Source organism: Coenobita brevimanus, chromosome 18 (assembly GCF_032717465.1).
Source record: "Coenobita brevimanus isolate Jiangsu-jjx chromosome 18, ASM3271746v2, whole genome shotgun sequence".
Lineage (NCBI taxonomy): Eukaryota > Metazoa > Arthropoda > Malacostraca > Decapoda > Coenobitidae > Coenobita > Coenobita brevimanus.
Window position 1 is genome coordinate 8467013 of NC_136971.1, and position 15298 is coordinate 8482310.

Sequence of the window (15298 nt, forward strand, 5' to 3'; positions counted from 1 at the left end):
TGGGATTTAGCAAAACAATGATGACTGTACATTTAACAGGCATAAACCCCTGCCACACTGATTCTTTGTAAAGTAGTTTACCTCCCTTGAGACACTGTTTTATGACCTAGGTAAACTGTACCTCATATGAGGCTTGAAGCATGGCCCAAGCAGACCTCCACTGTGCCTCATATGAGTTCTGCTGCTTGACAAGGGTTAAATAATGTCTTCTCTTGCATTTGCCCATTCTGGGAGACTATAAAAGACTGATAGCAATAATCTAGTGACTCTATAAGGCTACCTAGCATCTCTTACAGAGCAATTCATATTTCATATTATTGTACTGGTACCCATTAAGCTTTTAGTTATGATAACAACTATTTTATGCCTGCCATTTCCTGACCACTAAATTTTGCTTATGAGAAACTGTTCAAATCTGAGGTTAAATAAACCCTTAAGTAATCTTCTTACAAAGAGTGTTCCTTCCCAGGATGAATTAAGTCATCTGGAGGTATCATAATGGAAATGATACAACTGATGTTAGGTATGACACAGAAGGAGAGAGCTTCTTGGATATGGGAACAGATGGAATTAAATAGGAGAAATACTTACCAGTATGACACAGAGAGACACTTTAAACGATGGAAAAGTCACAATATTTGGAGGAGGTGCTAACACTATTATTACACAGTACTAAGTTATCTTCTTCCTACGCTCCTCATGGGGCAACGTAGGATTTGATGATAGATAGACTAAGTTATCTTCTCCAAGGGACTCAACCACAAAATCTTAAAATCCATTACCCAATGCACTGCATAATGAGCTATAACTGACTGCTAAAGATATGGCTCTTGTTTTCCTATTACATCACACTTTCCACAGTGGATGTTATATGACCCTCCATGGAGAGGAGGAAGGTGAGGATGGGGTGGCAGAAGTTAAAGTGAAGGAGGAGGAGGAGGAGGAGGAGGGAGGATGACCTAAATAATAAAATACATATAGCTAACTGCAGGCACAAGTGTTTCAACTCTCTCTCACTCTCTCTGGGGCCAGAATAACACAGTGGTTATGTTTGTACTTCATGACCATGGGGTTGGCAGTTTGAGCCCATACCAGGGTAGCATATTTGTAGTGAGAGATCTAGCTGTCTCTCCGAGGGTCTCATATATGTGTGTGTGTGTGTGTGTGTGTGTGTATATAATATATATATATATATATATATATATATATATATATATATATATATATATATATATATATATATATATATATATATATATTTACAATGGAAGAGTTGAGAGGTAGGATGGGACTGGAGTGTATTGGTGTTGTGATGAGGAGAGGTAGATTGAGATGGTTTGGACTTGTGGAGAGGATGGGGGATGATAATTGGGTGAGGAAGGTGAGAAGTGTTACTATTGGGGGTGGGGTTATGAGGGGTAGACCGAGAAAGACATGGGACGAGGTCATTAAGTGTGACCTTAGGGTTAAGGGACTGAACAGGGAGGCTGCAATGGATCGTGCAGCGTGGAGAGCCGCCATTAGGTGACCAAGGCCGACACATGCAAGCATGTTGGAGCCTTTAAAAACGAAAACGAAAACGAAACGAAAACGATATATATATATATATTTATATATACAAAACCAGGAAGAAAAGGAAGTGAATCAGCAAAGTACATTATATCTGCTAGTTGCGCTAAACTGTAAGTTTATCCTACAGCATACTACCAATGAGGGGGGGGGGAGGAAGTGTAAGTTTGGGGGAGAACAGCAAATTGGAGAGGGGCAGGGAGATATGGAAGTGATATATTTGTGGTCATCCCGTACGGGATTATGGCACCTGGCTAAAGATAGATACTGTAGATGGACAGTACCCATACTTTTATTTAGGTGCTTCACACAGAGAGATACAGACATACAGACAGAGTGGAGAGAGACTCACCTGCCTAGCCAGATGATATGCAATGCTTGTGCCTGCAATTCCTCCTCCAATTATCACAGTCTCCGCCTCCTCTACACATTCCTGCAACCTGGAAATAGAGTATAGAGCTTAGTGGTATGGTATAAAAGTTCCTGCTCGACCTGGAAGTACTGTACTCTCTAAATACACACACACACACACACACACACACACACACACACACACACACACACACATTTGCATTTACTAATACACACTCACTGGATATTTCTGGTGTATATTGTTTTTAAGTATCTACTTATTTGTCTATTCATTCATTAATCTCTATCTGTTTTCAATCACCACTATCAACTGTTCTACAGGGTGAGGCAAAAGTCTCCATACAAACATTGGCTGTTAACTGAGAAATAGCTCTTACCGTGTTTTTCGATGTTCCATGACCTCGGAGGTAATCATATTGAACAAATTTTGTGACTTCCACAGCGGATTTGAAGACTTTGTTAATATTATTAATTAGAGCTGTAAATAAAATGCTTATGTGTGAATGGGGACTTTTGCCTCACCCTGTATTAACAATTTTTTTTTTCTTCCAGTTTATCCTTCCTTACTACATCTACCATCCTATTTGTCTATCTATCCATCCATCCATTCATCTATCTATCTGGCTACTTATTTATTTGTCTATTCGTTCAACTGTCGGCAAGGGCAGATTTGAGAATGTGCAAAATGTGCCGCTGTACAGATACTCCACATTATGCAGGGTCTAAACATAACTGAGGTATCTAAAAAATAAAGAAATTTGCCCTTCCTCTATTATACTTCATCTAAAGTGTGTGTGTGTGTGTGTGTGTGTGTGTGTGTGTGTGTGTGTGTGTGTGTGTTTTCCGAATAGTACTCTCCTTCTTGTACAGATGGAATATTCCGCTATAATATTATCATATAAGAATCACCAATGATCCCCCACCTACACATCTGAAATGCACATACTCACTTCACATAACGTAAGATAGTCTGGCCCTAAACGTTAACATCTACACGGATCGCAAAACCTATCGTCACTATCAGTTTCACCATCTGTCTTGGTTATCTACCAGAACAACGTTGCATTAGTGAAAATATGCTTGTTAAGCTGGACGCATGCCTGTTTTCACTTGGCAGAACTGGGTCACTTCCAGAAACTGATTGCAATGTGAAAGAAATGAGTCCCCTGTTCCTATAAAAGTTCAACTCTCCAACTTGACTACACTTATAAGGGCTCTAGCACTTTGGAAAAGGGAGGAGGGGCGTAATTCCCAGCACAATTACTATTTACGCATTTAAACAAACAAAAAGAATAATTATTATACCTACTTTAATCATGAGTACAATAATACTCGTATAGCCAAATCCAAGTGCAAAAGATATTTAATGAATATATTTTGGTATATAACATCGTTTTCTTATACGTTAGCATCAGTCTGCCTACAAGGGAGTGGGGGGGCGTACATGTGAAAATACCCCAGGTAATACCAGTACACCAATCCTGTATGATACAGCCTTAGCATGCATTCAATATGCATGATGGGTGCTAGCGCCCAAGAAGTGACATGTGGAGGTGTATGGTATGCGGGCCCGTAGTCAGACTTTTGGAAGGGGGGGGGGGATCGTTTTCTGCTGAATCTGGACTTGTAAAGCAGCCGGCTGGTCAAAGGTCTGCTGCATACTTGCTATGGGGGTCTGCGTGTATGCACTAGCGACGCTGAGAAGCCGCACAAAGCTTCTGAACAATGGACAGCGACTCTTCTTGCACTGATATAAAAAAAAGACAGCGTGAGAAAGTGAATCCTTAGGCAGGTGGGGGGGTTGTCTGACCCTCTCGACCCCCCTCCCCTCCGGCTACAGGCGTGGTACGTAGGACTACTGGACCTTGGGAATGTGCTGGGAAGTGGGAAGCCTATGGCCACAGTCGGTCACATACCCGGAAAAAAATAAAAATAAAATCCGCGCTTAACTTGGCCATTAACTGAGCCCAAAAGGGTTATGAATCTTTGTCAGGCTAGAAAAGAGAAAGAGAGAGACAGAGAAAGAGAGAAAGAAATGGAGAAATGAATTCCCCGAGCTAGGCAACTAAGGACCATATAGCCCAGCTAGGTTACAGGAGAGCGCTACCCATCCCAGCACGGCAGACCAGGGCGCGGCTCGAACTCAAGATCCCCCGGCCCCGAACTCGATGCTCTGCCACTGAGCTACCGTGCCCCCTGGAGAGAGAGAGAGAGAGAAGAAACGCCATATAGGGAGTCTATGTGAATCTAGTGATGATAAACGCATACAGCTTTCGACACATATTTCATATGAAGCCTGATCGCTGACACAGGAGTCTTCGTAACAATTCTTTCCTAACGACTTATTTTACGTATTACACATTAATATTCCTTTGTATGTAATTTATACCAGTTCGTCACTGACAGCATTATTAACATACAATTGGATATCACTGTGCTATAGGCAAAATACGCATCTACAGCTGAAGAGCAGATCGTTCCCAATGAACTGGGAAGGTAAACATGAAATAGGTCCGCTACTGTATGTCCTCGTCAGAGATAAGAACATGAGGCAATACTGTTTGTTTACCGTAGTTATCACACACACACACACACACACACACACACACACACACACACACACACACCAACTGATAAAAAAGTCAGTGACCCTCTATTTGCGTGAACAACAATAACAGTAACAACAAAACAACAGCTCAAAGTGTCACGTGGTTTTCATCAGTCTTACGACACCTACAGGACATGGGTCCGCATTTTAAGTGGCGTCGGAAATTTCGCATCACCAAAGCCGTTTATTTCCCGCACGATACATCAGCGTTCTTTTGACCGCTGCTTATATCGCTTTAACATCAACACAGTTTATCTCAGCATTTTATATTTTATATAATATATATATATATATATATATATATATATATATATATATATATATATATATATATATATATATATAAAGGGATACTCCGGTGTAATATGCAGAATAATTCAAGGAAAAGGTGTCACGAAACCACTTAATATCTCTGCCCACAGACGACTCTCTTTGGCATGATGCATCTGGGAGGAAAGTGATGGACATGCCCAAGTGTGACACAGACGCAGTGGAATGGTAGGCGAAATTTTGTCCCTGATTTTATGTCGGCCTTGGTCAAGTTATGGCGGCTCTCCACGCTACTCGATCTCTAGCAGCCTCTCTCTCCACTCTCGTATCTCTGAGGTTGGAGCCTTTACCAAAGAAGTGATTTTATGTCTTGTAGAGTTCTTACATAAGTCTCAATCCTCTTATGCTCAGACGGTTTTATTCAGCTGAGTCCTAGGAGGCTGATACCGTATTCTCGTTGCACCTCTTCCCTAGCACCTCTTCCTTGGCTATTTATTTTTGGATGTGGCCGGTTCATACAAATCTGCATGCCATTTATGATGCGTATGGTGATATTAGACTGATATAAATAACACAAAAAAGGATAGCAAGGTGTAATATGCAAAATAAATCGCGTAGGAAGAGGCGTTAGGGAGCTTCCTTAACCGACGAGAAAATGGGCCTGAATGCATAACTCGCTTAGGAAGAGGTGTTAGGGAGATTCCTTAACTGCGTTGAATACAGGCCTTAGTGTTAATCATGATACCATTAACCCTCTCATCCTGCAGCTTATGACAAGTAATAACAAAGGATTTTATTCAGCTGAGAGGGTTAATACTGTATAAAGGCAATTTACATTATATGAAATACATAGAACTTTAAAAATTATCTTTCCATCTCGTCATAAAATCATCACGATCATGATAAGTGTTCCCACCGAGAGAAGGGGCGAGGTACGATCCAGACACAAGGAAACAGAAAAAAGGGAGGTGGAAGAAACGTTACCATCATCATCATCAGCCTACCCAGTAAAGCTGACAACACATTCATTCACAAATTACTCAAACCTCCTTCCGAAAAAAAAATAAAAAATGCGGACAACAACAACGCCAAAAACAAGAACAACGATGATTGAGAGCATGGGTAAGGTGGGTGCTGGTACTTGTGTGAGCGAGTGTACGGTACAAGTGGTGTAATATGGGTCAAGTAGTAAGGATAGATATGCATGGGCAGATCCAGTGGCATTGTCCTACTTGCCCAGGCATCTCTGTGACTGCAAAAACAAATGGCGAGAGAGAGAGAGAGAGAGGGAGGGAGGGATTTTAAAAAAATCAATCCCTTATATTCAAGATTATTTAAGCTACAACATTATAGGTTCTGTACATAAAAGAATCCTAAGGTTAATACTAGATAACTCATCTGGCTACTCTCTGTAATCGGATTGTCGAGAACTGTGTATTTTTATTACATTTTACTTCACAAAGAAGTATTAATAATCAACTCTTTGAACTCTGTTTTCATTTGCTTGTATGTACATGGCACAGTTTGCTTCTATTTGCATTTCTGTACACCTTTTATCATGACAAGGTGTAGGGCAACACCCTTACTTTATTCCTGGATCCGCCCAGGGATATGGATATACAGTTGTGGCCAGGAAGATCAATTCACTCTTTAGTCTAACAATTATGAAACTGTTACATGATATTCTAAGATGGATGGTGGGTTCCGACGTATCCCTGAGTTTCAAAAGTCATCTCTCACTGTGTCGTTATTCGCCGTAAGGAAGAGGATAGATATCTGTGTTCGCAATAGTACAGTCAAGGAAACAACTATGCTCCCAGTTCCATCTGGAGAAAATAACAACTGGCGAAGTACAGTGAAAACCCTGTCTCTACTACATTGCTAATACTTTAACTTGACCTAGATTTTTATTCTTTTGCAGTTTATTTCACGAGTTCTGTGGCAGAAGGAGACAATGCTGCCACTCTGCATACTTTCCATAGCACTTCTTTGTGCCTAGCATCATAATCTGGTGTCTAACCACTCTTACGACTCAGCATTCAACACAGAGAGATAGCAATTTGAATCCAGTTTCAGAGTAAAAACAGTACCCTATATAGGACTGATTTTTTCCCTTTATATTCGTCTAAACTCTCGGAAAATGCTTCTGTCTGTACCCTATAATCTCTGGGTTCACTCTGCATTGTTTGCATGATGTCTATATTCACTCTATAACCTTTGTATTAATTCTATGGCTGTATGATCTGTATATTCACTCTGTATGGCTGTATGATCCTCATATTCAATGCATATAACCTTTGTATTCACTCTGTATGGCTGTATGATCTCTGTATTAATTTTGATTAACCAACGCATTCAGCCTGCGTGCCGAAAAACCAGTTCCTCCCTTTCACCTTCATGATGCCTCATAACTAAAGTTCAGAGGCCAGTCAGTTACATTACGTCATGCGAGTAACTGAGGACGCGTTATGAGACTTACAGCACGTCGGGTGGAATGGGAGTCAGCAGAGGAAGAATAAGATGGTGAGGAAAGTAAGAGAGAGAGAGAGAGAGAGAGAGAGAGAGAGAGAGAGAGAGAGAGAGAGAGAATTAGATGGCCAGGAAGTGAATTTCGGGGGAACGAAGGAGGTGGACAGGGAAAGAGTTAGATGGTGAGAAAGGTAAAAGGATGGATGGGTAGGAGGGGGACAGAGGAAGAATTAGAAGGTGAGGAAGTGAAAAGAAGTGTCAAGAAGGAGGGGGACATGGAGGCGGGGTAAGGAGGTGAAAGCTGGAAGGACAAAGGAGGAATTAGATAATGAGGAAGTGCGGGCAGGAAGGAGAGGGGCAGAGGAAGAATTAGATGGTGAGGAAGTGAAAGCAGAAAGGAGGGGGGCAGAGGAAGAATTAGATGGCGAGGAAACGAAACCAGGAAGGAGGAAGGCAGAGGAAGAATTAATTGGTGAGGAAGTGAAACCAGGAAAGAGGAAGGCAGAGGAGGAATTCGATGGTGAGGAAGTGAAAGCAGGAAGGAGGAAGGCAGAGGAAGAGTTAGATGGTGAGGAAGTGAAAGCGGGAAGGAGGAGGACAGAGGAAGAATTAGATTAAGGAATACTAAAACCGTGTGGAAGTAAGACTATGATTAAGGAATACTAAAATCGTCTGGAGGAAGCGAGGATAGGATTAAGAAATACACCATCTTGAAGAGGTTTACACAATAATGGGTGGGGAGGGGGGTGTTTCGTGGGTGGGAGACAATCACTCATAAGCATTGCTGGCAAGGACACCACCCAAGCATTGAAGGTCGATGATTCGGGTTCTTATTTCAGTTCTAGGTGCGACAAGTTCCATAAAAACAACACGCAACAGTCAAAAGCATCATCCAGGTCCTTATTTCAGTTTTAGGTGCGAAAAGTTAACTAACACACGCAACCACCATTTTACTATCCAGGCCACTACTTCCGTTTTAGGTGCAAAAAGCTCCGTAACAACGACAACAAACCGTCGAAGTTAGGCTCCAGGTCCTTATTTCAGTTCTAGGTGCCCCCCCCTCCTTAAAAAATCCAATAACTGACATGCAACCGTCACCTTTACAATTCATGTTCCTATTTCATTTCTAGATGCGAAATAGTCCTCTAAGCAGGTACTGCACCTAGAATAAAATCATCGAGCGGCAAACGTCTTTCGCAGTTTATTCGTGTTATTTCCAGATGATTTACTTCAGCAGGAGAGGAGACAATTTGAACAGGAGCTATTAAAAAAAAAATTACTGAACCCTATGCAAACAAACTTAAATGGTCTCTCGTGGGAACATTAATAATAATAGTAATAATAATAATAATAACAATAATAATAATCCATAGATCTTTTTCATCATTAAAAGTCTTTCATTACATGCCTAATCACATGACGTGTCGTGGTTGTCTGAGTCTGAAGTAAAATTCATGGTAAAAAAAAAAAAAATCACCTATATTTTAGACAGGGTTCTTAATGCGAAACCATGTCTTCCCTGTCAGAAATATATATATATAAAACACTGTAACCACAGTGTTGAGACTACACAGTGACTAACTATGAAATATTCCTCTCAAGAAAGGACTAAGAAAATGATGATGATGATGATGATGATAAGGTGCAATCCAAGAGGGACGGTGCTGGTGATGATGATGATGATGAAACAAAGATGGCAACCCTCACGCCAACCAACTATAATCTCAGGGAGAATAATTACTTCGCCCTGACTCCTGACCTTCGACATGTTACTCTCAAAATCAAAGTACTTTAATCTTGCCTAACCCTCAACCCTTCTACCAACTTTGGTTAAAATGAGATGAAAACTGTTTGACTTTCCCCTGTGACTCTGACCTCTGACCTTTCCCTGAGACCTTGACCTTTAACTGTTCATAAAATCGATTCTCTCTTAAACTGAGCTAAACGTAATATAAATCCGTCATCCTCTCACTAAGGCACCTCACTAAACATCCACCCTGCAACTGACTAAACACAAAGCGCTGGGAACTCCCTTTTTACCTTTGTGTGGTTATTTCTAAATGGGAATGAACAGACTTTGCCTTATCTAAATCTGTCAACACCCACGTAACAACAAGAAGTATAATGATGATGATGATGAGGATGAGGATGAGAGGAGGAAGACGAGGAGGACGAGAACAAGGAGGAAAGTATGAAAATGAGTAGGACAGTGCTGCTGATGATGATGATGATGATTCTCTTGCACATAAGGGTAGAGCAAATATATATTTAAAAATGCCAATGAACCGATATGATTAATTTATAAATACGCAAAAGCAGATGATGAAACCACTCTACCGTCTCCGCGCCATCCACATCAACAACAACAATTAACCCTCAAGTGAACCCAGCTGTCAGAGAGCCAGATAGCGCGATAACATAATCATTTATTTCTTATCGAACGACTAGTATTCACAGCCAGAATGTTCCCAGGCCAGAAATAAGCGGACTGAGGAGGATATAACCAGTAAATACCGGTTCTGAGCTGGTTCCCATGTCTCGTGTTTACGTGATGGAGATAAGAGCCATCAGACCTTACTCAGCGTGGTGGACTGTCGCTAACCCGCACTACACGCATAAAAAAACGGTGATCTCGTCTGTACTGTCACTAGTGGGCCGTATTCTCATTGGCTCATGATGTTTTTCTGTTGTTAATCACCACTTGAACGATTTACTTAGCCAATTTCATCCTAATATCTTTTTCTACGCTACTAACGGATACGATGTCGATGATAAAATGACAAAAGCAACATGTAACAGAATAGTATGGAGAAATATACAAATGGCTGATGAAGAAATGCTGTGAACCCACCTATGCCACCAAGAATACGACTCGCTGTGACACTTCCACACGCCACACCTCAGGGATCCGTATATCTGTAGCCTACTGTATATGTTATCTGCACCGCATAAAGAAAAAAAAAATACTTATTAATTTTTCTCTCTCTCCTGATCGATCCATGCCATCATTCCACTCAGCACACCACACAGGGTCCGGAAAGTATAAATCAATCTTACCATAAAGGGTCCAGAAAATATAAATCAATCATAACATAAAGGGTCCAGAAAATATAAACCAATCTTAATCTCAAACTGGACCTTCACCTGCCTGTTCCTGCCTAACACTACATGCTGTCCCAGTCTTCACACCACTAAGGGTCTACAATATTTAATTGCCTGTCTACTGCCTTGTCTATTGCTGCAGCAGAGAGTAATGACCTCGACAGAGGGATTTCCATGTATGTGTGCCTACTTAGGAACGGCCCGTCCTATGCCAGAATATAGATATAAAACAGAGAGGTATATAGATAGATTTCTGTCTAATAATAATCCACACAACATCTGTTTTTCTGTTTACGTGTACCATAGGGTTCCAGAATACCTCAACAATTAATACACATTCTATCAATTCGTTTCACAACTGGCTGAAACCAAAATGCCATTGTGAAAAGGTTACGCTTATCTAAGAAACTTCTGACTTTTCCTACACTGTAACGACCTTTCCTCCCACGTTACAAAACTCAGTGATGTTCAGTCCGGCCGGCTTTAAATGTTATGGTTATAGGCAAGCGATTTTATTCAACTGTATGAAAAAAAAAAATACAAATACCTACACTGTACACTTATTGCCTCACCTCCCTTTTGTCATACTTAAAAAAATAATTCAAATACATCCACTATAAATCTATTACCTCACAGTTTTCCTGTCACACTTCCTTTCCACTCCATTCCATTCCTACATACACATCCACCTTATCCCTGATCAAACACAGACCTTCATTCCATCTCTGCCATCCAGCACACAGCCTCCCAACCTTTTCGACCGTATTCCGGGTGACATTAGGGGCATCATATTACCTCTTTCATAGTGATTTATTTTGCACTTTGTTCAGTTCTCCTGTATGTTGATCATATAATTTCAGAACCGACAACTTGCAATAATAACCCACAAGAGCATTTCGAGCTGAAAAGTGCAAGATAAATCGCTACGGAAGGGGTTTCACAGTCTCAAAGGCTACTATACAACCCATAATCTTTCACTATATTCTGTCTTCTGCTGCAGTCCATCTCGCTTTGGGCACTTCTACTCAACTGTCGTCTGTCTGTCTGTAGTTAACCTCACCCCTAGCCATATGGAAACGATCTGCATCAACACTTATGTATGTCTAGAAGGAATTTAAGTGGGCTATTTTTTCCAACTTAAGATACTAACAGCCTATTATATAATGACGGAAAATATACTACTACTACTTTATTATTATTATTATCATCATAATCACCATCTATCATTCCTGCAAAGCAGAAAGGTATCGTTTTCGGCAACTCGCCCTACACAGTTGCGCGAGAATCAGCCTGTGTGTGTGTGTGTGTGTGTGTGTGTGTGTGTGTGTGGTTACTCCGAAGGTCCTCCACTACATACAATTTTCCAACCATGATTTTTAGGTGTGTCATCCCCCTAATCAAATTAAAAATCCTCCGAAATAGTGAAAGGTGGAAGCAGATATGGTTTTGACATCGTAGCCTACATGTTATGCGATGGACTCTCATCCGTAATGCGATATTTGGGGAGCGTGATCCCCCCAGCGATTCTTAGGGTGGTCAGCCCCCTCCCAAAAATAAAAACGATCAGAAATAGGGGAAATTGAGCACATGAATTTCAATGAAATCGGCATACATATCACAGGAGTGGGTATGTAGTTTCCATGTTTTCTCTGAATGCAGGGGAAGAAACTGCACATCTACTTTTATTATCATTATTATTATTTAGTGGTAGTGGTAGTGGCAGTGATACTTCTTTGACACATCACCCCTACCAACACCCTCATTCCTTACTCTACACACAATATGGCGATGCTGTCTTGCACTTACACCACTAGAAAGACAGCACGTACTGAAGGGGTTATTGAAGGCTTTTTCCAACCTCTCCAGTTAAATCGTTTTTCCAGTTAAAATCGTCTGCAGATAAATAAACTAGAAAAAGAAGTCCACGTTAACATGTTTATTGATCTTGTGGAGAATTACTGCGAAGTATATGTGTGTGTGCTCGTGTGCATGCTGTGTTTAATCAAGTGTACATGTGTAAGTGTGTATATCTGTGCGCGATATGTCGGTGTATCTATGCATATGTGTACATGTGTATCTGTCTGAACGTAATGTTCTTACCTAATTGTTCTTACCTATTTTTATCTTTACAGGAATGAGTCAAGCTCGTATTGTCCCGTGTATTGAACCATTTTTTTCATACATTTCCTTAAACTTATGAATTGTTTTGGCACACAGTTTCATCACTAACGATGAGGTGCTACGGAGCCTTCTTAGCCACAGAGATATGGCCCATTAAACGCAAGGACTTAAATGCGGAGAGTTTGCCGAGGCGTAAAAGAAGTAATTATCTGGTATTCTGAAGAAGTGAAAATGGGACGGACGAAATGATGGCCGAAGTTTAAAAATATAGGACGTGGGTTCTGAAGTTCCTTAAAGGGAATTAATGATAGCGCGATTGGGATTTTGTTGGTGATTAAGAAAATAAAGTTGAAATTAAGACAGAAAAGACGCAGTTTGTGGAAGGTTGGCGGCAGGAGGGAGGCGAGGGTAGGATGGAGGAGTTGCGTATGACATTGGGCGTACGACATCGTGAAGGTTATTGCTAGCTGAGATGTCGGTAAGTTTTGGAAAATGTATTGGCTAAAGTGTATAATAATAATGACACATGGAAGTAAAGTATTTTACCTTGGAAATTAGATTAGTAAATTGTAAATTATATTTATGGTGTATGGCAGTGGTGGAAGTTAGAATGTTTATACATGTAAGATGGGTTAGGACGTGGCATCAGTGAGAAACAGGTTTAGTATAGCGCGCACATTTTTTTTTTTTTTTTTTTTTTTTACCCCCTCCCACCTGACAAAGATCCTTCACCCTTACGTGGTCAGTGGATGGTCAGGTGTAGTCAGACTGGAAGGCTGGTTTGACCAGTATCCGAGAAGAGTCGTTCCAACCTCATTATCGAGGCCCATCGAAGTTAACGCAACCAGGACATATTCTTCATTTTGTTGGAGAGGCCCATTACCGTCGGATGAAAACAAACCGACCCTTGGAGTATAAGGTGGAATGTACTGTAGCATTCCAGACCTTGCATAATGTGTTCGCGGTTGGGGAAGCCGGGGCAGATTTGCATCTTGGTTAGGCTAAGAGATATTCTCTCTCTCTCTCTCTCTCTCTCTCTCTCTCTCTCTCTCGTGTATGGCACAAGCTCATCCCGCCCAACCTTTAGGATTCAACAGTTCTCCCCTTTGATATGTTTGTTTCAGCAGACAAATGTTGTGGGAACGCAAGGTATAGACCGGGATGGATTAAAATTTCTATATAACTTTAAAAAATACACACGTAGCATTCTTTATAACTTCACACACACACACACACACACACACACACACACACACACTGGTCGCTGGCGCAGTGGTAACGTTCTCGTTTGCCATCTGGTAGACGGGAGTTCGCGCCTCGCTCAGGTTGCGAAAAGTTTCACTGACGAAGTGGGTGGTTACTGTCCCCCTTGAGCAAGGGGACGGGTGTGTGCGTTTGTGAAGGTCACAGCCTTGCCCTTAGATCGGACTATATGAGCTCTCAGCTCCCTTCCGGGAGAGTAAAAGCTGACGATCACGACCATCAAGTGATCCTGACCGACCCGGTGAATTACACACCGAAAATTTATCACTGATGGCCAGGGCACCCAACAAAAATGATTTAAAAATGAAAGATAGCTGTACAAAATACAGATTATGTAGGAGCCTTCATTAACAACCACCCACACGCAGACTAACGAGACTTGATCATAAGGTACGAGTAAACTTACTTTCCTTCATTCCACTTCGCTGCAGAAGTTGACAGGCTGTAATAACTCCCTCGGGCCAAGCCCCGCAGCCTTGACAGCGTCCCAGCACGTTGTAAAAGTCCCATGACGTTCCAATCTAAATGCTTCTTATGTCCGAAGGAAGTTAGAAATAGCTAGGGACTTTTAAAGGGCGTGAGAGAAAAGTGGAGTGAACAGAGAACCTGCTAGATTGAGGGAAGATGAGGAGTACGTTTGCGCGGGGTTTGTTGAGGGAACGCAGGCTTTGACAATTGCCAGAGGTGTGATGATCCATTTTCAAACCAGCTTCATACGTAACCTACTAGAATAAAGAGAGCTGATAAATCAGATATTTATCGTACACCCATTCTGGTAGAAATCAATACCTACAAATCTATCGTCGACCTGGATTATTTACAAAGAATTCGGGAATAACAGAATGATGGCCCTTACCAAGTAAACAAATGATCCATATTAAGGATTTATATTGCGCATTTCTCATGCTTTCATACCTTCCAAAAAAGTTTCCTCCATCATATCTCACCTTGTAACCTAGCCTCAAAAAAAGATTTGTAAATTTAATAACATCATACCCACACACAATAACTCAAAGTTGTGTTGCTAGTCGAGTATTATAAAAAGTCAAGATAAGCAACGCAGAACGGTTGTCGTATTCACAAATTTTCGTCGCATATAAAACTACTTGTGTGTATTTTTATCTTCACTCGTACAGCTACTAAGCACTTCACGACTAAACAGACTGCATGTTAAAATGGAAGATAAGAGCAAGCAGATCTATTCCCGATAACACATAAATATTACGAAGACATAAGTATCGTAAGAATAAGTTAAGATCCGTTATGAAAGCATTCCCGGCTAGTAACCCCACGTGAGCCCTTCTACACGTGTCTGAAAACGTCAAGGATAAGTTACCGAAACCTTGTCAAAATTAACAATAAATTCCCACTTCACGAACCATATAATTTACCCTACCGAGATATGGAGAGCAGCTATTAGTTTTACCAATACTATAGGTTTGTCAGTAAGGGTGGGAGGTTAAGTGTAGATATTCTGGTGTATGTTGGACCACAAGTGTACCCGCAGCTGCCAACACAACGTAG

At 41.1% G+C, this 15298-nt stretch overlaps 1 protein-coding gene across 1 annotated transcript in view; it reads right to left on the minus strand.

Annotated features, from left to right (window-relative positions):
- Positions 1 to 14284, minus strand: part of LOC145391354 (dimethylglycine dehydrogenase, mitochondrial-like) — a 67982-nt gene extending 53698 nt beyond the window's left edge. Inside the window, exons 1-2 of the mRNA XM_080265952.1 lie at positions 14181 to 14284; positions 1922 to 2009 (exon numbers count right to left, since the gene is read on the minus strand). Coding sequence (XP_080122078.1) covers positions 1922 to 2009; positions 14181 to 14284 — 192 coding nt within the window. The remainder of the gene's footprint in view (positions 1 to 1921; positions 2010 to 14180) is intronic.
- Between the last annotated feature and the right edge of the window lie 1014 nt (positions 14285 to 15298).